The following is a 27534-nucleotide window of genomic DNA, read 5'->3' as shown; positions in this document are numbered from 1 at the left end:
AATGATTTGAACAGTCGAGCTTGTCGTCACAAATTAGTTGGCTCAGACCTGCAGGTGTACCTAATTTTTGGAACAAAGTTGTATCTTATTGCAGTTTCTGTCACCATAACTTGAGGTCAGTGAAAGGTTTATCTGAGGCGAAGGGGCTTTTGTTTGACAATTTAGGAGGCCTCCTTTTCCGCCGCGCTCCGTCGGCGTCCTTCCCGTCGACTTGTCAGCTCTTATCTGGGATGGGAAGTACTTCAAGCGGAGAAATCTGCAGACTGGTTGAGAAATTGCTGCCAAACAGAACGTGCGAGACATTTGAATCGTATAAATGCAAAAAAAAGAAGAAAAGCGGATTTGTTGAATTTCTCTCGGCGGCCCGGCGGTCCAGTGGTTAGCGCGTCGACCTCACAGAGCAGAAGTACCGGGTTCAATTTTGGCTCCGGCCTCCCTGTGTGGAGTTTGTAAGTTCTCCCCCGGCCCTGCGTGGGTTTTCTCCGGGTACTCTGCTTTCCTCCCACATTCCAAAAACATGCATGGCAGGCTGATTGAATACTCTAAACCCTCAGTGTGAGTGTGAGTGTGAGTGTGAGCGCGGATGCTTGTTTGTCTCTGGGTGCCCTGCCATTGGCTGGCAACCTGTTCGGGGTGTCCCCCGCCTACTACCTGAGATAGGCTCCAGCACCCCCCGCAACCCTTGTGAGGATAAGCGGAGCAGAAAATGAATGGATGGATGGATGAACTTCTCTCACTTTATTCTTTGTCTTCATTGACATTGTTTCTGTCAGACGTGCCCTTTTTTTTCTTTGACGTGATGCCTGCAGCCAAGATGCCAATCATCTTCTGTTATCTTTTTTTTTTTCCATTTCTGCCCTCAATTGAAAAAAAGTATTGGAAAAGGTGCCATTGAGGAGTCAAAACTGTCAGGGTTGTTTCGAAAAACACCACGTTTGGTTCGTTGCAACACTCGGTTGTGCCTTTTATATTTTCGGAAACATCATCACCTCCATCAGGTTCCTTGAAGTCCAAATTATTTTTCGTGATATTGTTTTTGAATTAAATTTATTGAGGAAATGCTCACATTAACTTTATTCATATTCCCGGGAAAAACCCCGTATGATGAGTTTCATTTGAAGGTTCTGAAAACATGATTGTATACAGTTTTGAGGACTCTGTTGTCTTTGTTGTTTACAAAAAAGTTTGTTGCGGTGACTTTGCTGTTCACAAAACATTTGAGTTTTCTGAAACGTCGTTTATCACTCATTGTGTTGTGTTGTGTTCTCCTTTTGTCGTCAACATTGCTTGTGTTGGATGTGACCTTGCATCTTTGGTGACCCAATGCCTGCAGCTGTGATGCCAATCATCTTCAGGGTTGTTTTTATCTTTGCTTCTATTGATTCGGTCCCGATTGAAAAAAAAAGAATGCATCGCCCGAAGGTAACCATTGAAGTAATAATTTTTACAATGCAATCAGAAGAGTCAACAGAAATGTTTTCGAAAACATTTCATGAGCTTCTTGGAGCACTCAGATTTGTCCTTCATGTTGACAAAAACATTAACGTCCAACTAAAGTGCTGCCTGCGTTCCTGACCGGGTACGTTGGTTCATGGAAGACTCATCTTTGATGTAAAAAAAATAAAACACAAATGCCAGTGTTTTTTTTTTTAAACTCTAAATTAAATTGGCATCGGTGTTAATGAAAAACAAAAGTGTCGGTTAGCTTAATTGAAGTGTATGTTAACAAAAAACACACTCATGAGGTGTGCCCAAACTAATTTGTCTTTGATGTCCCCAAAAAGCATGTTTGACTTGAATCGAAAATTAAGAAAAAAAGTTGTCACTGGTGACTCTAAATTGTCTTCAGCACAGTGGTACCTCGACTTATGAAATAATTGGCTCCGGAAGAACCAATTATTTCAAAGAGACAAATATTTCAATTCACATTCGGTTCAGTGACGACAAAGGTGTCTTTGATATTCACACAGAAGCACTTTGAGATGACTTTGCTGTTCTTGTCGCGAAGAGGAATGACAGTGACAATTTATCTTCGGTTTTAGACAGCACACGCACGGGTTTTCAATGCTCTGTTGTTTTTCAGCAGACCCATGGGAGTGCAGTTTATTGTTGTTCCGCCTTCGATTAGCAAAATCAATGAGCGTGATGAGGCAGCAATCCGGAGCGTCTCACTCACAGACATACAAGTGTCACTTAATCCCCTTCGCATGAAAACGTGCATTTTCACTTTCAAAAGTACTTTTCATACTTTCCAAAATGACGTTGCTGTGAGACAGAATCCTGGGGTCTCTCCAGGACCCCTACTTTTTATGGAATAAAACCAAACAGTAGACTGTACTGCTGAACACTAGACCATTACATTTCGTATTACACCTTATATTGCTGTCAATTTTCATTGCACACGAACATCAATAGAACACCTCCACGTTCATTGACTAATTTAATTTGCAGAGAAAAAAAAATATTTCACTGTCCAGTGGTTAGCACGTGGGCTTCACAGTGCAGAGGTACCGGGTTCGATTCCAGCTCCGGCCTCCCTGTGTGGAGTTTGCATGTTCTCCCCGGGCTGGCGTGGGTTTTCTCCGGGTGCTCCGGTTTCCTCCCACATTCCAAAAACATGCGTGGCAGGCTGATTGAACACTCTAAATTGTCCCTAGGTGTGAGTGTGAGTGCGAATGGTTGTTTGTTTCTGTGTGCCCTGCGAGTGGCTGGCAACCGATTCAGGGTGTCCCCCGCCTACTGCCCGGAGACGGCTGGGATGGGCTCCAGCACCCCCCGCGACCCTAGTGAGGATCAAGCGGTACGGAAGATGAATGAATGAATGAATGAATGAACAATTACAATGTTACGGACACATTGCCGCGGGCAGTGCCAATTAAAAGTTGTGCCGAGCCTCTGACAAGAAAAAAGGGCCTTTGATATTTAACCAAAGTTAATGACTGTGATTACATCATCTTTCCATCCTCTATTTCAAAGATCTTGAGCCATACGTGATACAATTTAAAGGGGGGGGGGGGGGGGGTGATGAGCTGACTCGGCTGGCTAAGAGGTCGAAATAAATCGGTCAGCAACTGACTGTACCCTCGAAGCCGACTGCTTCCTTCCGCTCCGGAGCATTACAGCTTTAAATTTTAACAAAGCAGGCCTACTCAAATATATTTAAGAAGACTATTTTCATTTGTTATTGTCGAAACAGCAAACGCACTTTCAATACAGTATTGAGGCTTTAAAAAAATGTGAAGTTGGGAGTCAAGAAGAAGTGGTATTATTCGACACTTCTCAGACAGTTGTTCAATTAAGTGAATATTTACAAGACTCATTTGTTAAAAATAACAGACCACGTGGGGACTGACCAATAGCATGGATTTGGGGAAAAAAAAAACGTTTTTCCTGTCAATAATTTATCTTGGATCAATACTGTAACCTATTATTTTGCCCTGAAAAGCCCTTTCTTTGTCTTATTTTTGCTGTTTGTGTCATGAAAAGCACACAGTGGTGGTGCCAAAGTGACTGTTCTGCTTGACTTGTTTCTTTTCACAAAAAGCTTCTTGTGTCCGCTTTTTGGTAATTGGTAATTACTGTCTGGCGAAAGAAGACTGTTTCCTCTTTTCAGTTCAGCTCAGTTTTTAAATTGGAATTTTGCTTTCAAACTAGCTGGCAGTCAACATTTTACATGTTTACATGTTTCGCATTTCAACCCTTTTTTTTCCATGCTTAACTCATTTACTAGCCAAACGCTGCCACCAATTTATCTTATTATCTCAGAGCCCAAAGTGCCCGAAATTTGGACTCATTTGAGTCAGACGCGGAATTCTAAAACCAAATTCACATTTTCATCGCAGAGACGAGCAATAAAATGGGACTTATTCACTTGTCGTGCTCTGCCAGGTGTCTTTTTGCGCACTCCTTAAGTGGAAATGAGTCACCGTCACGCAAGAGATTTAGTGCGCCCAACAGGTAGTTGGCCCTGGAAACTGTCTATGTGGTATGCAGATGAGACACCTGATTTACGAGGGTGCACGCCTTGCTGGGCAATGCACTCTGTGCAGGGGTCGGTGTACTGTGCATAAAAAGAAGACCGAGTCAACAGCAAATTTCAATCAGAGGATGACTTCATATATATCTCGAAATGCATTTTAAACACTGATGGAAAAAAAATGTCTTTACCTCCATAATTATCCGATATGTTGAAATAAGGCCGCTATTGGCCCGATACGTTGCATCGCTACTTGCCTTTCCCTACTATCCACATTAATCTGTGTCCATGCTGAAGGTGAATCTATTTCATAGCTATTCCTGCATTGACGTGAGAACATCAAAATGACAAAAGATGCGTGGGGTGAATCTTTTTTTCGTTTTTGCTGTTTGTGGTCTTGTGGGAGGATCTTAAACATGTCAAAGACACAACAGCGGTGAATGTTTTTCATTGTGATTTCTACGAAGGCATGTCTAGAGTTTTTTTTTTTTTTGCTTTCTGTGGCAATGTGGGAGGATGTTAAACATGTCAAAGATACATTTGACCATAAAAACAAAAACAAAAAACCTAACAAACAAACAACAACAACAAAAAACATCAAGAGTAATGTCTTTTGACTTTGCCCTGCCAGGTTACATCGAGGAGGCATGCATCATTCCCTGTCCATCCGACTGCAAGTTGAGCGAGTGGTCCAACTGGTCTCGCTGCAGTAAATCGTGCGGCAGCGGCGTCAAAGTGCGCTCCAAGTGGCTTCGGGAGAAACCCTACAACGGGGGAAGACCCTGTCCCAAGCTGGACCACGTCAATCAGGTGCGGAACCTGCATAGGAATATTTGCCATTTTTTAAATTTGGGAATTCACCCCATTTGCTCTAAAAGTATTTCTTTGAGACGATTTGGGGCTAATTTGGTGCCAAGAACTTTTGTTGAAGTGAGTTGAGGAGCTTCTATGGACAGTGGTTAAATTATTTTTCGTTGTATGCCAATTTGTATTATATTCAGCAGCAGGGATTTCTGCCTGATGCGGTGGTTACTTGAGGTACAAGGTTCAATGGTGGTTTCTCAAAACACTTGTATCTTAAGTCATTCTCACAATTGAAATAAAACTCCAAACATGAAAGAAGAGAGTATGAAACATGACTGTACCTAATGTTTTGTCCTGCCTCGTTTTTTCTTCTGTGGACACAATTGGCGGTCGGCAAACCAGGTTAATGGTGCGTTCGTGCCGACAACTGATTTTGTCCTTCACCTGCAAGGAAACAAATGTAAATTGATGGTGGCCAGATGAAGTGAAGTTTGCTCCCCCCACCCCTCGTCTCTTGGTGCTGATCTGAAGCACATTTGTATTTCTATTTTTATGATTTTGTTTGTATCCATTTACCCAATTACCCAAGATTCGGTTCATATCGCAAATAGCTCATACATGATGGCACTCATTCCTCAAGTCATCAATGTCCTGTCAAAATAACAGAACAAAATTAAACAAGGACCAGTAATAAAAGATAGCTTACGCCATGTTACATAATAATATCGAATGCCATACACAATTTAACCTTTAAACAGCTGCTACTTTAACAAACACAAAGCAGCAAAACAAACATAACATGCACCACTCCTCCCAATATCGTCTCTACACTTTAGAAAGGACAGCTATGATTAATGTTTAGTTTGGGACCTTCTCTGCCTCATTTTGCTGTTATTACGTGGCATTGTTTGGCAGTTTGGCATGTTGTGACTCAGTGTGGTATGACAATGAAGGACATTCATTCATTCATTCATTCATTCATCTTCCTAACCGCTTGATCCTCACTAGGGTCGCGGGGGGTGCTGGAGCCTATCCCAGCTGTCTCCGGGCAGTAGGCGGGGGACACCCTGAATCGGTTGCCAACCAATCGCAGGGCACACAGAGACGAACAACCATTCGCACTCACACTCACACCTAGGGACAATTTAGAGTGTTCAATCAGCCTGCCATGCACATTTTTGGAATGTGGGAGGAAACCGGAGCACCCGGAGAAAACCCACGCAGGCCCGGGGAGAACATGCAAACTCCACACAGGGAGGCCGGAGCTGGAATCGAACCCGGTACCTCTGCACTGTGAAGCCCACGTGCTAACCACTGGACTACCGGGCCGCCACAATGAAGGACATGCAAATTAAAAATTCTAACTTGCCTGTATAAACCTCATTTGAGCTAACATTGTTATTCCAAAAATAATGGCCTTGCCCCCGGTGCGCAGTGGAGTGCTTTTTTATGACAGTGTGACAATGCGAATGGTGCAGAAAGCAGTTGATTATTAATGAGTTACTAGCTGAAGCTTGCTCTGGTTATTGCAGCTCTTGCACATTTTTTTGCTGAGCAGTGACTGTGCTGAAACTGTCCACCTTTCACACTCTTAGTGTCAGTGCTAATGTGAACGGTAAAGGCCCAAAATGTCGCCCTTGTGCTCTCACTCAGCTTTACGCCACGCTTTGCTATCTGTACTCTGTACAGATGAACCGAATGGTTAGTGGATCCTACAAACAGACACAAACAAAATGCATAACAAAAATAAGGCACAAAAAAAGGGAATGGTAAACCTGAGAATAGAAATGAAATGACAAGACAAAATAATATCCTGATTTACAAAAGAGGGACAAGATCGAAAGATTGAAATAAAAAAAAAATAAAACAACACTTGAGCATGAGCAGCAAACAATTTCAATAATCCGACGGCGAATTGGCCCTGAGGCAGGCCTTAAAATACATGCCTAGCTGATAAACACTGGCAGCAGGTGTGCACGCAGGAGAGCAGACCCTCCTCTGCCACCTGCTGGAAACACACGAGAACAGAATCTTGACATATGCTCTGTGCGAACACAGTACAGATAGGAAGACATAATAACTTACCGTATGATATGTCTTTATGTATGTTTGTCTGTGAATGTGTGCGACTACTGTATAAATGTGTATCCATGAATGTGTGTGGTGCGGGGTTGTATTACTGTATGAGTTACAGATTTGTGTGAATGTACCGCATTGGATATGTGCGTGTGTTCTCATGACATCCCGTGCTTTGTTAAATTAATAAAGCTGTGTTCCCCGTCCAAACATTTTGCTCATTAATCCTTCTGTCTCCTTTTAATCCTGCTCCACTGGATTTCTGGACGATGCCGACTGTCGCAGGCTCAGGTAACTACTACAATATTTTGTTCTGCTTCTACAACGGCATGTTTATTAATAACTCCATGACAGCTGTCAATCAAATAAGATATTGATTAAGGTATGCGTCGGGTCCTCAGGTGTATGAGGTTGTGCCGTGCCAAAGTGACTGTAATCAGTACGTGTGGGTGGCCGAGCCCTGGAGTATGTGGAAGGTCAGCAACGTGGACCTGAAGGAGAACTGTGGAGAAGGCGTGCAGACCAGAAAAGTCCGGTAGGCATCACATGCTGTGTTACACTGTATTATTTTTAGCTTAAGTTGTAAAAAACAAAAAGATTCATGTGGTGCATGCGTATTGTTCTTTGTTTACTAGACACCCTTGGAAATAATTTCTCAGTTCAACCTTACTGTCAAAGTGCCTGTTGTAAAGGTTTTTTTTTTCTTTTTTTAAAGTATTTTTGGTGTGTGTATATATATATATATATATATATATATATATATTAGTACACACACATATGTATATTTATTTGACTATTGTAATTAATTGAGTATCTCCCCAACTGACAAACTAACCAATAATCAAACAAACAACCTGGTTAATTAATGAGTGGTGATTAACCAACCATAGAAAAGATCAACTAATTAACCAGCCAAACAAGCAACTAGCTAAATAACTAACTACCTGAACAACTCACTGGACACAACAAAATAACAACTCAACAATTCCTGAGCTAGCTAGTTAGCTAGCTAGGTGAACAACCAACTGGACACAACAAAATAATAACTCAACAACTGGACACAACAAAATAACAACTCAACAATTCCTGAGCTATATGACTAACTAACTTAGTAACGAACTAACTAAACAATGGCAATCAGATAATAAATAAATACAAAAATTACCATGCTCACTGACCACCGAACAACGCACAAACCAACTGACGAACCATCTAACCAACCAACTCATTTGCCGACTAAATAATTGACTACTTCGAATTATCATCTAACAAACTCTCAAACAACTAATTAAATATCAAAGTAAGCGAACAGAACAACTGACATGTCAAGTCAATACAGCCCTTAAACGCAAAAGGTCTGTTCAAGCAACTTGCTCAACAACCAAATAACCCACGAACCTTCTATTGCTCTACCTAACGATCTCTGTCGCTCCACCGGGGCCTCTTAATTGTGTTCTCGCTGCGGACAGGTGCATGCTCAACACCATCGACGGGCCCTCGGAGGCGGTGGAGGACTACCTGTGCGACCCAGAGGAGATGCCCTTGGGGGCCCGAGAGAGCCGGCTGCCCTGCCCTGAAGATTGCGTCCTCAATGACTGGGGTCCTTGGACCCGCTGCACCCTGGTGAGAACGCAGAGCGGCTCTCGTAATGTCACAAATATTTACTGTATTGTGTTTGCCAAGAGATGTGTGCACTGAGATGTTACAGGAAAAGTGTTTGATACATCAAACATACAAACCCTTGACAGCGTATTCATCTGGGAGGCAAAATGATTGATGACACACCATGCTCGACACTACACTCACACACACACACACACACACACACACACACTACACAAAAATCCATGTGACTGTGTTAATGTAACCGCATTAATAACTACAGCGTCCCTGAGTACAAGGTGTCTGCCGGGCCTCAAAAAGTCTTAATCCTTAAATCCGAAACGACGGGGTTATCAAAGTGGTCTCAAAAATGGTCTTAGAAAGACTTAAATGTGGCTACAGTCAAGCACAGGCCTCCACCAAAGTCAACAACTCCTTTTGAGGGGGTGGGGGGATCATATGATAATGCCCTGTAGGGGGCAGTAGTTTACAGTACAAATTAGGTGCAGAGTCACTCACTAATTGAACAACCCCAAGAAAATTACCCAATGCCTAACTAATTAAATGACGAACCAAACAACCAACTATTTAACCGAACAACAAACTGAACATCTAACAAAACAACTGACCAACCCATCAACTAAGTCAAGTCAAGTCAACAGTATTTATAGAGCACTTTCAAACAGCCATCGCTGCATACAAAGTGCTGTACATGGAGCGATTTAACATATACAATAAACAGTAAGACGAATCAGTAATAAGTAATAAGTAATAAGGCGGTAGAAAGCACCAAGCAGTAAAATCAAGAGCAAATCTAAGTCATGCTGAGTCAAACGCCAACCAACCAAGTGTCCAACTAGTTTACTAACTAATCAACCAACTGACACATACAAAGCAACTAACTAGCCTACTGACCAACTCATTTGCTTACTGACTAACCTCCTAGCCAAACAATGATATGATCAATGAACTAACTTACTAACCCACTAACTAACCAGCCACCTGATTAGCAACTTACTGTCTGATGAACTTATTGACAACCAATCAATGTGACCACTGAACTGACTAATTGACTGACTTGCAGACCACCAACCGATGAACCAATTGGCCACCAAACCTATGACCAACAAAGCAAGTAATTCACTAACTAACAAACCAACCAATCCATTTTATGAGGACAAAAAGTCAATGTTTAGTGGTTTAGAGAATAAGGTTTGCTGTGGATTAGATTGATATTTGAGCCATTAAATGCGTTTTTGCAAAAAACGCCTAGGGGAACATTCCACAAATAGGAAAAACTTTGGCTTCCTTCCCCTGGCTTGTGCTGTAATACTCTGAATCAATATGAATCCTGCATTCAGATACCGTCGTCACCCTTAAAAGTTTTCCACCATTTTGGCTCTAATCTATTTCACTCGTCGTTCCGTCAGCGCCCGCGTTGGATATGAGAACATTTCCCAGGAGGCGGCAACGCTCCGAGCCGTTAGCGCACTTCCCCAATTCACGGTGCCTAATTGGACCGCAGGGCTCTTGAATCAAGAGCAAAAAAGAATAAAAAGAAATGTTGACTTTTCATATTTTGATGAAAAAACATTCCCAGAAAGCTGAACTGAGACGGCAAGAATGTGAGCCAGATTGTGACGGTGGGTTAACCTTAGAACGAAGTCTGAAGAATCTCAATCTTATCTTATTATTTATTGTTAATTTGTTCGTTGATGCGCGTCTACGTTAGTTGCTCAACTGGTTAGGTAGGTGGTCAGGTGGTGACTCAATTAATTGGTTGGTTGTTTAGTCAGTCAGTCAGTCACGCTCGTGGAGTGGGATTTTGGAGGGAGAATGGGATTTGATGCAACAGTTGAGAAGAGCCATCAAAATGTCTGTCGTTTTTACATTCAAAAAAAGATGTGCATGACAGCTTCCATGTTTCTTCAAGCGACGGAACAAAGACCTCTGTGTAGGTGCGTGTTGACAGGTGGCTCGACGTCAAAAGCGCAAAATGTCAAAAACTAGCTGAGTGAGGTCAGCGTGTGGGAAAAATAACTCTACCGACTTTTGCATGTTTCTCAGTATTTTTGCAAGAATTCTGGAAGAATCGAACCATTGAAGTTGAATACCCACTTTCCCCCCCACCCCCTGGTTTCAGCCATGCACCAGAAGCAACGGTCGCATTCGTACCGCGTACACGTTACGCTCGCCTAGCGCCGGAAGACTTTGTCCTGACACCATCGAAGAAGAACCCTGCAGCCTCAACCTCAACTGCTTCAACTACTTCTACAACATCACAGGTAAGCCCCGTCGCCTTAGTTATTAAGTGGATCCGGTTTCCTCCCACATTCCAAAAACATGCGTGGCAGGCTGATTGAACACTCTAAATTGTCCCTAGGTGTGAGTGTGAGCGCGGATGGTTGTTCGTCTCTGTGTGCCCTGTGATTGGCTGGCAACCGATTCAGGGTGTCCCCCGCCTACTGCCCGATGACTGCTGGGATAGGCTTCAGCACCCCCCGCGACCCTAGTGAGGATCAAGCGGTTCGGAAAATGGATGGATGGATGTTAATGTTGTCAGCTCATCTTGCTAATGCTATGCTACTCAGTCTTAGTAGCTCAGTCTTACTCAGTCTTAGTAGCATAGCATTAGCAAGATGAGCTGACAACAGCATAGCATTTATTTACAAACAAACATATGCCTGGCGATTATTAAGGGTTTCATTTTGCGTAAGGTCGCATCACTTTATCCAGAGCCTGAGGTTGTCTGGCATGGATGTTTTTTTCTAGCATTTTGGTTCATAAGCAGATAACAACATACAAGTAATACAAATATTTATGTTGTACCTTCAGGCGGTAAAAAAGCATGAAGTTTGAGAACTGATTAATCTGTTTCTGAGTTATATATATATATTTTTTTTTTGTAAGTCAGGCTGTGTTCATACTGCAGGTCAGTTTTGATTTTTAGTTTCCAACCCATGTTCTGTGCCGCATTCTGTTTGGCCAGTCTATGGTCTGGCCCATGTGGCTTTGCAAAAACATTTTAATTGCCAATTATGTAGCATTCAGAATCATGTTTCCCAAGTGGACATGTTCTCACTCAGCTGATACAGACACACACACACACACTCATCACATGGGCGGAACCTCAGTAGCATGGGGATTCTGAAACACACACACACACACACACACACACACACACACACACACACACACACACACACACAGCCACACTTTTCACAGAATATGGTTCCTTCCAGCCAAACGCATCATTGAATCAAAGCCACGGTGGAAAGCATCCAAGCTTCACCTTCTCATCTCGTGTTCTTATCCATTTCGGTCCCCAGAGTAGTGCACAAGGAACACACACACACTGCATATATTGTTGAGTAGTGCTGTTCATAAATGAACTGACTGAAGCTAAAAACAGACACGGTTGTTTTTGTCAGCTTGGAGTCGATGTTGGCCATCCTGTTTTTTTTTCTCATGCATGCAGAGTGGCGTGCATGAGAAGCATTTAAAAGCAGCACGTTGTTTTGTTTTTGGAAGAAAACAATGATGCAGAAGCTGAACCACAGAGCTGCGTGAAACCCTCCATGTTATGTTGTTTCACCGTACACCTTAACGTGTGGTAGGAAACATTTATCATAAGCAATTTTTAAAATACCAGTCAACTTTGGAACCGACATTTTCCTGTAAACTGTCAGACAAATTTAAATCAAAAAGCAAAGAATATTAATAACATTGATTTGACACAAGACAGCCTCAGCTCTTGTAAGTGTAAATGATTGGCAGGTCTGACTACTACGTAGCCACCACGTGGTAAAGGGTGCTGATGCAATCTGATCTAGTGGCGTCCCTATTCTAAGGCGCATTTTCCGGAACCTTTCACCTTGGGGGTCTGAAATTAGGCCAAGGGCAGGGGAACAACAAAGACAAAGGCGAAGCACTACCTGCTAAGGGGAAGAAATGGAATTAGGCCTTTATTTACTTTATTTCATGAAATGATGACCCATGAAATCTACCGAGCAACAGATGCTATGCAAAGGACCAAAGTGGTTTTGTTGCTATTGTGTCTGTGTCTGGCAGCTATTTAAAATGAGTATTTTATGTTTTGTATTCTCATTGTGTTCAGATTGGAGCACGTGTCAACTGAGTCCAAACGCCGTGTGCGGGCAAGGAATCAAGACGCGCATGCTGGACTGCGTTCGTAGTGACGGCAAATCGGTGGACATAAAGTTCTGTGAGGAGGTGAGTTGCCTTTGATCCTCTCTGCATTGTACTTAATGATGGTGTGAAATATTGTGCAGTATTCCCGTCTGAGCTGATGTTGTCACTGCAGGTCGGCGAATTGTATTCATTTACAGCGAGTCCCTGGTTGCTTTAATTGTAGCCTGCGGTGATGTTTGGTTCATTCACAAAGCTCATGATGTATGGTTGCTGCACATCATCAGACGGCTGCAAACGCTAGTGGGAGTTGGAGTGCCACCACCCAGTGGCATTATCGCATAACAATCTAGCAAGACATCTTTGTGAAACATTGTCATGTCTTAATGGCATAACATCACAGCATAACATTGTAACATAATTTCGTCGCGTAACGACGTAGCGTAACCACGTAGCATAACGACATAGCGTAATGACGTAGCGTAACGATGTAGCGTAACAGCGTAGCATAACGATGTAGTGTGATGATGTAGCATCACAGCTTAGCATAAATTTCTTTTGTGTGTGTATATATATATATATATATATATATATACAGTATATGTGACTCGTATATTGACAACATTGCGGCACAACCTCGAAAGTTTTCATCGTACATTACCTAGCCTAATTACATCGTGCAGTGACATAGCATAATGACGTAGCGTAATTACGCAGCATAACAATGCAACTTAATACCGCCGTGATAACAACAGGATCTTAGCATAACATAATAGCTTAACGTTGCGTTACTTCCGTCCTTAAAAAAAAAAAAATCTCGTCCTCTATCCGCCACCCCAAAAATGGGTGTCGAATGGACCGTTCCATCCCAGAGACACACTGCCCATCTCTGCTACTAGCTACCGCATTATTCTGTTAGTGTGCTGTGCTATTATTGTTGATGTGTGGTGTGTGTGCATGCATGTATGTGTGTGTGGGTGTACAGCTGGACCTGGAGAAGAAGTGGCAAATGAACACCTCCTGTGTGGTGGAGTGTCCAGTCAACTGCCAGCTGTCCGAGTGGTCGACTTGGTCAGAGTGCTCGCAGACCTGCGGTTTAGAAGGTAAGTGATGTGTGACACTTTGATGCAGTAAAATGACTCAAATGCTGCACTATTTGTATGCAAAATACCAACAGGGACACAAGCATGTGTGTATATATAGGAAATATAATAATTTTGAAAAAATAAATACATTGAAAAAAATTGGCCAGTCATGTTGATGGCAGTGGGTAAAAGAAACCGAAAGTCGAAACCTCTCAAAATAACACAATTCAACTCATTGTATTCTTTGGCGTTCGACTCAGCATGACTTAGATTTGTTCTTGATTTTACTGCTTGGTGCTTTCTACCGCCTTTATTACCGATTCGTCTTACTGTTTATTGTGTATGTTTATAAATACTGTTGACTTGACTTGACATTGTCCTTTGTTTAGAAAAAACGTTGAGCAATCACAGTAATGGGAAAAAGAAACATGAAGCATAAACCTACCAAAATAAACGATTGGTATTTGAAGTGCTTTATTTACAAAAATTTAGACAGTCAGACCAATGGCCATTGGAAAAAAGCAACTGAAAGAATAAAAGATCAATTGACCAATCAAATGAGTGTGCGAGTACATCTGAGTGCGTGTCTCTTTAGATACGTGCGCGTGTATGTGGGATGAAAGGTTCCGCGGATTGTCAAGGTGCGTGCACATGAAATGGAAACGGGGTCCCTTTCATGACGTGCACTCTTCCGCAACAATGTCTATTTTTAGACTTGTTCTCGCCTCTCATGTGATCAGTGCTCTGCATTCGCTCGTTCAGAAAAAGTTTGCTGATTGATGAAGTGAAATAAGAAAAAAAACAACAGATGGTAGGAGCTCGCTAAAATTATACAACACGCTCACAGTGACAAAATGACACTTTAAAAAAATATATAGAGAGAGAGAGGTTATTTTCCGTTCCTGTAAAGACAAATGAGCCCTTGCTGCATGGACACAGGAGGCAGTAGACACGGATTTATTAATGTGACCGACTGATGATGTAATTTCCTTCGGTGCTGTCCCCAGGCAAGATGTGGCGTCAGAGGTCTGTCGTGCAGGCCTCGCAGGGCGACGGTCGTCCGTGTTCGTCACCCTTGGTGCAGTGGAAGCCGTGTCCGGTGCGGCCGTGCTACCGATGGCAGTACAGCGCCTGGTCAGAGTGCCGTGTGGAGGTTTGTACAAGCCATAGATGGATGTGCTCCATTCAACCAAAAGCGATGCATCTTTTGTTCAGTTCCATTTTCACTTTGCAATTCTGACTCTTTATTTTAGTTTTTTTTTTTCATGAAACACACACACATGCACAAAATTTGGGTTAGACTCAAAAATGTCCCCAAAGAGCCCCGTGAATGTTTCACGAACTCCATTGTTCAAAGTAGTTTTCGTTTTCCCACATCCTGTTTGGGGACTCTGTAGCAAAGGGTGTGCTTGATCGCAAGCACTCATTTGAGGTCTTCATATTTTGGGTCAGTTTCCAAGTAATATTCTGCGATGCCATCCCGCATGTGATTTCCTTCCATCCTCGCTGTGTTTGGTCAGTGGGCCACGCTGACCCAAATGTACGTTATTAATATAAATGATTAATAACAGAGTTATCTCGCAAAACTGTTTTCTTGAAGGTCTCTCCAGTTTTAATTTGTGCTGTTTATGTGACTCCCATGTTTGCCATTACTATAAATATAACTGACAGATCATTTGATTGATGATTGGTTCTGACTGACCATGGCGACAAACAAGCTCGTGTAGCTTATGCTGCAAGTGACCAGCCTTCAGAGCCACATAAACGCGGAGAATTAAGTACATTGGGACCTTGAGATGAGTTTAATTCAGTGGCCTTTTGTTTCTTCTCAGTTTTGCATTTCTGATTTTAGCCACAAAATTGACATCGTGCAAACTCAGTCAAGTTTTATTTAACAAAATAATGAGTAACGTCTTTTGGTTGCCAATTGAAAATTTAGAGAATTTAAAAAGTGAATCATGTGTGGATAATCCAGTCTAAAAAAAAAAGGCTTGATGACTGGCTGTAAGTTAATACATTGGTGTCCTAAAGCAAAAGTGATGAGCAGAGAGGAATGTGGGCTCAACGACCCATTTATCTGAGTTGTTCATCTTAATTAATTTTATGGCATATTCAATTATTAAACCTTTCCCTAAACCACACACCAAGGGGAGAAATGAACAGACGAGTATGGAATATTGCGTAAAGTCAAACTGGATCATCAAGCTTAGCCGCCATGCTCCAATGATGAAAGCTATCATTCTTGCCAATGGACATTTATACATTTACAATCTTCTTTTTTCAACATTTGTTATAACATATGTGTAACATATGTATAACATACGTATGTTACACATACAGCACAATTGACAATAAAGTTGTATCCAGTCCAATAAGTGTGTCTTTCAAAAAAAATGGCCAAATTGTCTTTTGTTCAGCCGTGGCATCTTGAGACTTTTTTATGGGTGTTCATGGAATTTCATGGAAAGTGTCTTTGGGGTCTGGCTTTGTGAAAAGGGTCAAAATTATGCTAAAGTGATGTCTTCAAATCAAAATGGCTGACTACCTCTGCGTTTTCAGGCAAGCCTTCTTTATTTTTTTCTTGAAGGGGGGAGGGGGGGTGCGACGGGGTATGCTCATTATAGACCTGCCCATCAAATTTCATGTCGTCCAGTGAAACTGTCTTCGGGGCTGACTCACAGAAAATTAGGAAATCGATCGCAAACATGCTGCCCGCTGAATCAGCCACTGGTCTCGGTGGTCTTTCAGAGTGTGGTGTGCGGTCACGGTACGCGCTATCGGAACCTCACCTGCTTCGTGTCGGATGGCAGTGGTGGCGAGCAGGACAGTGGCGGCCAAGTGGACGAGGAGCTGTGCGGGAGTCTGGAGTTGTCCGTCGATGGAGATAAGCGAATCCGACTGAAGGAGGCCTGCATTCTTCCTTGCCCTGGTGAGGATTTCATTCCATTTGAAACCTGTCTCGATTTTCTGAAGTGAATTTTAGAAAGCATTTTTATTTTATGGTCATAGTACAGGACATTGATCTTGGACTGTATTGGGTATTCTTAGGCCACAAAAAAGTGCTTTGATTTCAGCTCTGACAGACACCTCCCACTTTGAATCAAGACTACACTGTATGAAAAACATTTTTATTTGCGGCGTTGGAAGAGATGAATGGAATTTCCATTCATTTACAAATTATCATACAACTGTTTTGAGTTCTAAGTGTGCTCATGAATATGAATTACACTCATGTCAAGACAACACTGGAAAGAGCAAAATGTGTTGCCATTTCCATTTTTAACTGCTGCACATCTGCCATTATTGCCTCAGTTAGACAACACGGTAGGGCGAAGACCCAATTTAGGACTGGCCTTGATAAACCAGGTTATTGTTAACAGCGCAGTTTATTTTTTTAAGTCAGTGTTGGGGTTTTCTTTGGGGGGGGGGGATCTTTTTTTGTCACTCCCTAAGGGGAAATTAGTGCTAGCTTGCTCTGCCAAAAAGAGCAAGTAGAAAGCTGCTACTTTGTTTCCAAAGGGTCTAATTTAACTCGTCACAGATTGTTCTCATTCTGGGGCGGAATAACTCACATCAGTTTCATTTTAAGAGGGCACAGACAGATCGAAAAGAGCAAAAACTGCAATGACAAAATTTAGAAATGCTCTTAAAACAAGTACCATGAGAAAAACGTTTCTTATACAGCAAAACTAAAACAGGATAGTTTCGTCTCTCAGTTCTACTCGCCACTTGAGCGGCATTTTTTATAAGCTAGAGCATCTTCACAGAAAAAAAGTACCACTAAACAATTTTTTTAATGCCTTTTAGCGTGATGCTAAACAAGCCAGCGAAGCATCCTAGTGCTAATTCTCGTCATCACTCAAGCAGCCTTGTAGACCAGTTAGAGTAACTTTTCCAAAATGTGTTCGGTTTGTGAAAAGATATCATCAAATGAACAGTTGCTCTCTTTTATGGTGACTCTTAGACATGAAAATCTCTTGTCCTGGTTTTAGTCAGCACTCAAGCCACAATCTGGACTTTCTGAAGCATATAGACAAGGAAAAAAAAGACCTGCCACAATTTAAATATCGCTGTCTATTACAATAACGCCACTACAAAAAACTTGGGGATGCTTTCTTCTTCAGATTCTGGTCAGCGCTCAAGGCCAACTAGAACATGTTTACAGGAGCCTTTTAGTTTCCTTTAAATTTTGAAGGTGAGAAGAGTCTGTCGGGTGGCTGGAAGCCGGCCCAGACACATCATATGGGAGGAAATTCAGTTGCATGGGAATTCTGACACACACACACACACACGTTCACGCACTCTTGACCCGTGCTCTACTTTCTTTGTCCCCTGTTCACTATTTGACGAGCTGCACTTGTCAGCTGTCGTCAAATCCGACCTGCGCCGCATCCAGATTCCTTTCTACCTCCTCCTCCGCCTGCTGCTCAAATGAAAACCCAAGGATTCCAAGCACGTCTCACCTCATTCCTCCGTTTCCCACGCAGCTCACCTCTGATGATCTCCGGCTGTTAGCACAGCCAGCAGGGTACAGGAAATGAATAGAAGTGTCGTGATGTGGCAGGAAGCCCCGCAGACATTGCAACGGTCATCGTCAGTTATCCTCCAAAGATTGGCGCTAATTGATTCCGTCCGGTCTTTTTTTTTTTTTTTTTTTTCAAGCTCCAAGTTGAAGCTTCCGAGAAGCGAAACACATCATTAACCTTTCAAGCAGTTAAAAGGGTGTGAAGAAAAACAGCAGCCAGTTAGAACACGTAATCATGCAGCATTGATATTTGCGCTGGGGCAGCGGAAGAACTCAATACAAAGGACATGAAATGCCAAAACAACAGTTAAAAAAAGATAACGGTCGTAATTTGCATACTCTCATTTGGACTTTTGTGCTCTCACCAAATCAAACTAATCATTCTTTAAAGTGATTTGTTTTCTTTCCGCACACACAAACACACAGACCTACGGTATATATGTGTGTGTGTGTATATATATATATATATATATATATATATTATATCAGGTTCCACTGTATTTAAAAAATGATGTCTTCAGTTTGTTTAGTATCTAAAATTTGGTCAGCTCAAACCTGATGATAGGTAGGAAAGTGAGGCAATTGATCAACATGAACAATTGATCACAACGTGGAACAACACATGTCCAAAGAAGTCCAATTATTCAAACGACAACCAGGGTGTTTTTGTCCCGTCAGGTGAGTGCTACCTGATGGAGTGGTCCGACTGGAGCTCCTGCATTAGAATCTGCGCCAAAGAAGCCGGCGTGGATTTCGGTTCGGTCCGGGTGCGCTCACGAGCCGTGTTGGCCCAGGAGCCGGAGAACCTGCAGCTGTGTCCTGACCAGGCCTGGGAGTCGCAACCCTGCACAGGTATAAAATATGTGAAGTCAAACCGGCTGATTTCAAATGAAAGCTGGCTTTGGAGAATTTTCCAAAAATCCCATTCTCGGTTTCTTGCCCTTACCATCCTTGGTTTCCACCGGGATGTCTTTAACCCTTTCAGGGACAGCGGTTACTACAGTGGACAGCCTATCAGGTTACAGGTTATTATTGGTGCATTAAAGAGTTAAAGCACCCAAACCAAACTGGGCAACTTCTTTTCAGGCATGTCTTCTTGAGAGTTTTTGTTGGTCTATTCTGGAGAGACATGCCGTCCAAATTTGCGTTTCCAAACATGTTTCCAAGTTCAACTGGCTTTGGGCACTGAATGTTCCAAGGACGGCAGTGTCCCTATTTATCTCGACCAGACTCACTTTCCCCCAGAATGAAATTTTTTAAAGGGGTCCAACTCGAATGAACCACTTTCTGTGCATTTCCGGGCATGGCTTCATGAGACTTTTTTTGTGGGTATCATCTTGATGGACATGCCTATGAAATTTCACATTGTGATGCAAAGTCAAACTGGCCGGGGGCTCCCATTTTCGAAAGATTTGCGCGTTCGCTATCAAGCCCACGCAGACTCAATTGAAAAGGATGCTTGCGATGTCGAGAGAGGCTGAAGTGGCGTGAGCTCCCGCAAATGAACGAGAGTCTCTGGATGGCGTGTCGAGATAGCCACATCTTTGTCCAAGGTTAAATTGTTCATTTCCTCTGGCTGACTCTGCAGAGACGCTGATACTGATATCATCTTTCAGCACCGCTGATAGACGCTCATTTAGACAAGGTTCTCAGTGAACAATAAAACTCCAAGAGACCACTACATGTCCACAACTTCACAACTGCTTTGTGACGTCTTCACGTGATTTTATTTTATTTTTTTGGTCTGTCATTTTAGAAGGCGAATGCTTCGAGTACAAGTGGCTGAGCAGCTTGCGGCTCAACTCCTCGCAACCGTTCATCTGGTGTCAGCGCTCTGATGGACTCAACGTCACTGGTAAGAACATTAGTGTCACTCCAAGAAACAACAAAGCATGTAGAAACTCAACTTTTAAAGCCACATTACACGAGGTTTACGTGATGGCAGCACTTTTCAACTTTAGAATGAAGGGCGTACCCATCACAACATTGGGAAGCCATTTCGAGGACAAATAGGTTTTGTCTGGTTGCTACCAAATTTGATTTATTTATTTTTTTGGACAGATGGATTACGTTAGTGTGCAAAACATTTTACCTTTGCGATTGCATGTGGCCAAAATTTGGCAGCAGAGATTGTTGACGAGCCAAAACACAAAAAAAACTCGAATCAAATAAAAATCCCAATACCAGAGCCAGTTTAATGTCTTGAAAATTCGGCCTCCAAAGGCAGTTTCATTTAATAACAAGAAATTTGGTAGGCCTAGCTATCATGAGTAGACCCACAAAAAAAAAAATACAATAAAATACTCAGTGACGCCCCAAAGTACTCCCATGATTTGGATTTTAGGATTTTCACGGATCCTTTTGTGTCATTGCTACCAAATTGGAACTGCACGTAATATATTAAGACAGATCACTAAGCTACTTGATTTTTACATTTGGGGTTGTGGGGGGGGGGGGGTATTGCGTGTGGACAAACTGGCATGGAAGCAAAATTTGGCTGAAAACCTCAAAACTCCAAAAAGTCAAAGCCAGTCTGAATTACCAACATGAAATTTGGTAGAAATGTCCGTCATGCCATTGTCGCTCTTCATTTGGATCTTGCTGTTTTTGCTTTGTTTTTTTTTCCCCTTAGGAGGCTGCCTTCCCGCCACCCCTGTTATGGACGACAGTGCATGCAACCCACCATGCGTCCCCCCAACGTCTTACTGCAGCGAGGTCAGTCAATTTGAAGTCAAGAGTGCAAGGCAGGAAGTCAAAGTCTGGTGTACATTCAAAACACAAAATGCAGCAAAATCCATCAGTTCTGTGCTGCCCCCAGCAGGCGGGCGTTTGCATGTGTGAAGAAGGCTACACGGAGGTGCTGTCGTCCGGGGGGCTCCTGGACCAGTGCGCCCCCATCCCCATTCTGGAGATCCCTACGGCGGGAGACAAAAAGGGGGACGTCAAGACCAGCCGTGCTGTAAACCCCACGCTGACTACCACCACACAGCCAGGACGATCAGGACGCACCTGGTACCTGCAACCCTACGGACCAGGTCACAATCATCATTATTCATGTTATACAACTAGAATGAGACCTAAACTATCCACTTTTTCGAATCCGCTTTTCCTCACAAGGGTCGCATGCGTTCTGGACCCTATCCCAGCTGTCTTCGGGCAGCAGGCAGGTTACACCTTGAACTAGCTGCCAGCCATATTATAGGGCACACAAAGACAAAGAACCATTCATGGTCACACTGTGAGGCGAACGTGCTAACCAGTCGTCCACTGTGCCACCCAGGACTAAATTAACAAGTCAGTCGTATGCAGGGGTGGTTCTTGGTTCAAAGTTAGTTAATCAGAGAGACGCTCACTAAGATGAAGTGTTGAGACTTTTTGGAAAGTGTATATTTCTAAAATTTGGCAGTGTTCCCATTTATTAAAAAAAATGTACAAAAACAACTCAAGTGCACAAAAAATAGAAATTAAATAAAATTTTTAAAAAATGTAAAAAATATATATATTTGTACATGTTTCCTCCACCATTCCAAAAACATGCGTGGCAGGCTAATGGACGACTCTAAATTGCCCCTAAGTGTAATTTTGATGGTTGTTTGTCTTTGTGTGCCCTGCGATTGGCTGGCAACCGGTTGAGGGTGTCCCCTGCCTACTGCTCGAAGACAGCTGGGATTGCCTCCAGTGCGACCGCGACCCTCGTGAGGATAAACTGATTAGAGAATGATGGATGGAAGGATGGATAATATGGTGTTAACAATAATACCAGATTCTTTTTTCTTAATGAATAAAATAAGTAAAAAGTGTGAGCCAAGCCAATCGCTCCTCGTCCTCTTCCTTCACAGATGGTAAGATGAAGATTTGGGTGTACGGCGTGGCTGCGGGAGCCTTCGTGCTGCTGATTTTCATCGTGTCTATGATCTACCTGGCTTGGTGAGTTCTCCTCTTCTTCCTCTTCCACCTCCTCCTCCACCTCATCATCATCACCATCATCATCATCATTGTCATCACCACGGTCACCTCCTTCTATCCTCTCCCGTCACCCTTCTAACGGCGGGTGCAGCAGTTACTGCGCCAAGGTGCATCGCTCTCTGGCCTCCCAGGAGTGCCATGCCAACGGAGCGGCAGTGTGGACGGGACAACCAAATGCCCATGGGATGGTGTACACCTGTCCCGACTGCCAAGAGCTGGCTCAGAGCAGCGGCAGCTAATGAAAAGAGCCTCCTCCTCCTCCCCCGCCCAAGAAAGTCTCTTCTCCCAGCATGCCTTGCTCAAGTGCCGACAGCCCCTCCCCTCACGCGTTCTTCCTGATAGACGAGGCAGCTCGTTGGAATAGGTGAGGACCATTCGCCTGTGGACCAGTGTGGAAAAGTGAGGAAACCTCAAAATATTTATGACCTTATGGTCCATGCATATTTAATAATGAATTAAATAACTCGAAATAAATTTGATTGCAACAATTGGTAAGTAATCGCATTCATCCACGAGCTGCCACAACTCACTCCACACGCAGACTGTAACCAGCCAGCCAGTGTCATTCCTTGACACCCACGTCACTCACCAGGCCAGGGCCCACCTTTTAAAGTCTCGCATACTAATAGTCACAGATATGACCAAATAAATTTGAGGATGTTAGTCCCTGTCTCAATTCAAAGAAAGAAGAAAAGAATTCTAAACCTCTCTCAAATTTTGAGGGTGCTTGGATTGACTTTCGGGATGCTTGAGCACCCCCCAAAAATGGTCTGAACATGCCTACGGTACTGCTTGAGCTCAATGTTAGTACAGTAATTTAAATGCTTAAATGTTCTCTTGACCATATACAGCCCACTGATTTTGGGCTGGAATAACATCTGCAACATGTTGCTGGACTCCTTGCAACACAGATGTGAGGCAATGAGATTTACTCACTTAAAAGACTGATTTTAAGTAACGCCAAAATCGGTTTTCATTGCTAGCTAGCTAGCTAGTTCAATAGCTAGTATAGATAGATAGATAGATAGATGTTGCCTTGCTGCCCTCGTGAGGCCGAGTCATGCCATTGCACTCATCTTCTTCTCCATCATTTGTGTTTATTCCGTTTTCCAATAGGGGGGAGCATTGTCACATTTGTGGGTTCAGTGATATAGAAACGGTACTCTTTGGCCACTTCATTAGGTACACCTGTACTGTACAATCTAATTGATGCATTCCAAAAAGATTAATGGTGAACGATTTTGACTTTTGATTGGCATGTCTGGAGAATTAGAATATTTATGCGTCCACCCCAAGAGTATGTTTAATCTGAACAAGCTAGGGAGTGATTTATTATTATTAAGAATATAAAAGTTCAAAGCACAGTTGCAACTTGTATCAGTGTGCTGGTGTACCCAATGTTGTGTCCAGCGCTTACGTCTGCATAATTTGACAGCGTCCCTTGACACTTCCCCCAAATAATAACCAGAATGTGTGTTTTCCCGTGTGTGCGATCGGCAGCAAGAAGCCAAAGCGACCGGAGCGAGCGAGGCAGCAGCAGAACAACCGCCTCAAACCTCTGACGTTGGCCTACGATGGCGACACAGACATGTAGTCACAGCTGCACGCCGGATGCTTTTTTTTTTCCAATACAGCATGAAGGCGAGACAGTAAATCCTATGAGAGCACGTCTGTGTTTCAAAAGTGCTTTCCCCCAATCACACTTTTTTTTACCTTCATGACCTCTGCAAGCGTTGAGGCAAATGCCTTTTTTTGTCATCCACCCAACCAAGACTTCTCCTCCACCCACTCCCACTTTCTTTCCGCTGAGCCGCCGCTGGAGGCTTTAACGGGATATGTTGCATCCTCCGTTGCCAAAAAAAAAAAAAAGATGAGGATGAGGGATGAAGGGGAGGAAAATCTCCATAAAGGGGTTTAGAATCCCTTCCTTAGCCAAATCCTCTGGACAAAAAGGGGACACCAACCTCTCACTCTTGTGTGCTTTTGTGGTTGTTGTTGGATTCGAGCGGCCTTTGCGCCCCTCTCTGTCTCTGTCTCTCTCTCCCCTCCACCCTGGCCGCTAACGTGCACTATATTAGTGCAGCACATGAACGATGATGCCATATAAGAGGGAAGATTGCGGCAAAACACGCAGGGTTCACTTGCAAAGGAGCCTTAGGGACACACTTAGCGGTAAAAAGTTGCATATATATATATATATATATATATATATATATATATATATGCACATTGGCAACTCCTCTCCAAAATCTCACTTTAATAATGTTTTTGTCCATCAATGCGACTTCATTATATTAAAAAGAAAAACATTATTTGCATTAATTACTTTTAAAAAGGAAAGAAAGAAAATACTTAATTGTTGTTTAAGACGACTTTTTTCCTCAAAAAGTACAGTTTTATTATTGTTATATTATTTTTCTCACACAAATATATGTATATATATATATATATATATATATATATATATATATATATATACGGTACATATATATTTGTGTGTGTGTGCTTTTCTCTCTGTTTAAGCAAAAATTAAATTTTTGTTTTACATACTTTGCCTTTTTTTGTCTTACAGAACTCTGATATTATTCTGTTAAGACTACAACAATTTTTTTAACATGTCTCTAGAAAAAGTTTTTTTATTTCCAAGATTTTTTTTCAAGAATACACATTGAGCAAAAACATCAATGCAACACTTATTTTTGCTCCCATTTTTCATGAGCTGAAGTCAAACAGACTTCTATGTACACACAAAAAAAACAATTCCTCTCAGATACTGTTCCAAGTCTCTGTTGGTGAGCACTTCAGCTTTGCCTTCCGCTTTGCTTTTTTCTTCCACAATATTCCATTTGGTTTCCGCCCCAAAATGCAACTTTTCTCTTGAAAACATGCATCTTTCCTGAATTATTTCTTTTCTTTTCAGTGTGGCCCTAATACTCCTTTGTAGATAATCATCAAAACTGTATAGTTGTGGGTTTTTTACCAGTTAAAAAAAAAGAACCTTTTGTGGGTTGTTGAAGTCGTCTGGTGTAACATTTGTTTCTGCCAAGATGAAGCTTTAAAGGTCTCACTCATCTTTCTCCATTTTTCGTCAGGCATTTTGATTTGAAGCGGCCATTTTGAGAGCGATTATGGCTATTTCCAAGGAAACTTGAAAATCTTCAAAAATCAAGGCCCTGAAACTGGTCTGACTTACTTAGCAACATTATATTTGGTAAGCAACTGGATCATGAACCAACCCACAAAAAAATCTCAAAATACCATTGTCCAAAAATGCACAGAAAGTCTGCCACACAGTTTTGAAGCAGCCATTTTATGGTCGTTTTGGCAATTTCCAGGGGCCCAGTAACAACAAACTCCTCCTTTTCAATCAATTGTGTCAAATTGCTCCCACATTTGTAGCCATACCATATTTGTGCACTAACCAGAAGGATAATGCTAAACTGCAATTTAAAAAAAAATTGTCCTTGCATGTGGGCTTAGCGTGAGAGCGAAGTTTGATAACGTGACATAAAAACTGGAAAACTAATAGCTTAGATCCACAATGGAATGGTACCTCCATTCCAAAATTCAGCCCCGGAAACCAACTTCATGCGGAAAAATAAAAATGGGTAGAAATGTCAAAAATGAGCAGTCACACAAAAAAGATGTCAAAAAAGACACAGAAAGTGTACCACTTTGATTTGAAGCTGCCATTTCAGGGTCAGTTTGCCTATTTTCAGGTTTACTTCAAAAAAATATGAAAACGTAGTCCACCAAGCTAGGTTAACTGAGCAACATGAAATTTAGTAGGCATGGTTATCTTTCATAAATCCATGAAACGTCTCAGAAGGCCATGCCTGAAAATGTACACGTCTGACATTTTGGTTTAAAACAGACATTTCAGGGCCAATTTGGTAATATTCAGGAGTACTTAAAAACATGTTCACAATTAATCCCCTGGATTCAATTAAAGATAACTGCATGAAATTTGGTAGGCATTTCTTTCATTAGTAGACGCATGAAAAAGTCTCAAGAACCGATGTCCGAAAGGACACGGGAAGTCTACCACTTAAGTTTGAAGCGGGCCGGTTCTGGATCATATTGTTCATTTCCAGCGGTTCTTCCGAGTCAAACTCCTCCAGCATCTTTTGTTTGATTCCTACCAAATTTATAGCCGACATCCAAGATCGATGGAAGATCCAAAATTCTGAAATTTTTTTGTTTTTGCCGTTGCTTGTACGGAGCACAATGACAACATTTGGTGATTCAGCATTAAAACACCGAAACGACCTGAAGGTATTCATTGGTGCCTCCTTTGGGCAGAAAATGCAATAAGTCCTCGCTCCTGAACGTCCATCTCCTTTCCAACTTTTCTTTTATTTGCCTTACTGATGACCACTTGCAAGTTTTCTTGAAGGGGTCCAACTAACATGCAGTCACTTCAAAAATGATCACTGATGAACATCATGTGTTTTTCATATAAGCTTTATTATTGTTGATAACATGGGAAAAAAGGCTGATGTCAGACATTGTTTACACTGGTGGAATGATTTTAAAAAAACATTTAAAAATATTTTCTTTTTTAATTTTGAAGGGTTTTCCGTGCAGATGAAGAACGTAAAAATGTATGTGTACATTTATTTTGTATTACACAGAAAATGTTTAGTTTGAATATCTCAAAAGTGGATGTATAATATTTTTTGCTGTCCTGATACAAGTTCTGTGGTGGGGAAAAAAAAAAGACGACGCCAAAAAAAAACAAAAAAAAAAAGAAACGCTCGTCCGTTTTGTACAGGTTGTTTGTGTGTGCGGGAAGAAAATACGGTAATAAACAAGGACACGGTAACAAAACATATTTGTCCTTTTTGTCTCTTATGGTAGGTGGAGGAAATAAATCGAATCCATTTTACAAAGAAAAACAAAAAGAAAACAAAACGATGTAAAAGATGAAAATGGTCACGTCACTCTCGACATCTTTAAAGGTCCTATGTGTGATTTTTCAAATGCTTAGCTGTCTGCGCTGTCTGGTATCTTTTGTTTTGTTATTATATATGAAAAAAATAATCATAATAATAATAATGCTCAAGTGAGAACATCCAGAAAGGCTTAATACCCCTTCCTTTTTTGCAACGTTTTGTTGTGTTACTGCCTTGTTCCAAAATGGAACTTCCTAAAAAAAAATCTCAAGGCGTTACATAAAATAACTTGTAACAGGCAGGCTAACGAATAGCATGGGTATTTTAGTTTTATAACCCCTTAAACAACGGATATTTGAACGCAAATGTTGGTGGAACACAGGCAGGTAGTGTAACAATACTCACAGTCATGTATATTCATATATTCTTTGTCCTCTATGACGAACGACTAATATT

At 42.0% G+C, this 27534-nt stretch overlaps 2 protein-coding genes across 2 annotated transcripts in view; one reads left to right on the top strand and one right to left on the bottom strand.

The window, feature by feature from the left end:
• The window catches only part of LOC127600959 (thrombospondin type-1 domain-containing protein 7A), a 76867-nt gene extending 49854 nt beyond the window's left edge, over nt 1-27013 (top strand). The window contains exons 15-29 of the mRNA XM_052065900.1: nt 4608-4786; nt 7142-7147; nt 7258-7391; nt 8326-8479; nt 10602-10743; nt 12576-12691; nt 13593-13710; nt 14700-14845; nt 16441-16621; nt 18896-19069; nt 19974-20072; nt 20850-20932; nt 21039-21252; nt 22057-22144; nt 23684-27013. Coding sequence (XP_051921860.1) covers nt 4608-4786; nt 7142-7147; nt 7258-7391; nt 8326-8479; nt 10602-10743; nt 12576-12691; nt 13593-13710; nt 14700-14845; nt 16441-16621; nt 18896-19069; nt 19974-20072; nt 20850-20932; nt 21039-21252; nt 22057-22144; nt 23684-23777 — 1928 coding nt within the window. The 3' untranslated portion in view covers nt 23778-27013. The remainder of the gene's footprint in view (nt 1-4607; nt 4787-7141; nt 7148-7257; nt 7392-8325; nt 8480-10601; nt 10744-12575; nt 12692-13592; nt 13711-14699; nt 14846-16440; nt 16622-18895; nt 19070-19973; nt 20073-20849; nt 20933-21038; nt 21253-22056; nt 22145-23683) is intronic.
• The window catches only part of septin7b (septin 7b), a 169184-nt gene that overhangs the window by 27000 nt on the left and 114650 nt on the right, over nt 1-27534 (bottom strand). The window lies entirely within an intron of this gene.

This window comes from Hippocampus zosterae, chromosome 5, assembly GCF_025434085.1.
Source record: "Hippocampus zosterae strain Florida chromosome 5, ASM2543408v3, whole genome shotgun sequence".
Taxonomy (NCBI): Eukaryota; Metazoa; Chordata; class Actinopteri; order Syngnathiformes; family Syngnathidae; genus Hippocampus; species Hippocampus zosterae.
This window is presented reverse-complemented; position numbering and strand designations above follow the sequence as displayed.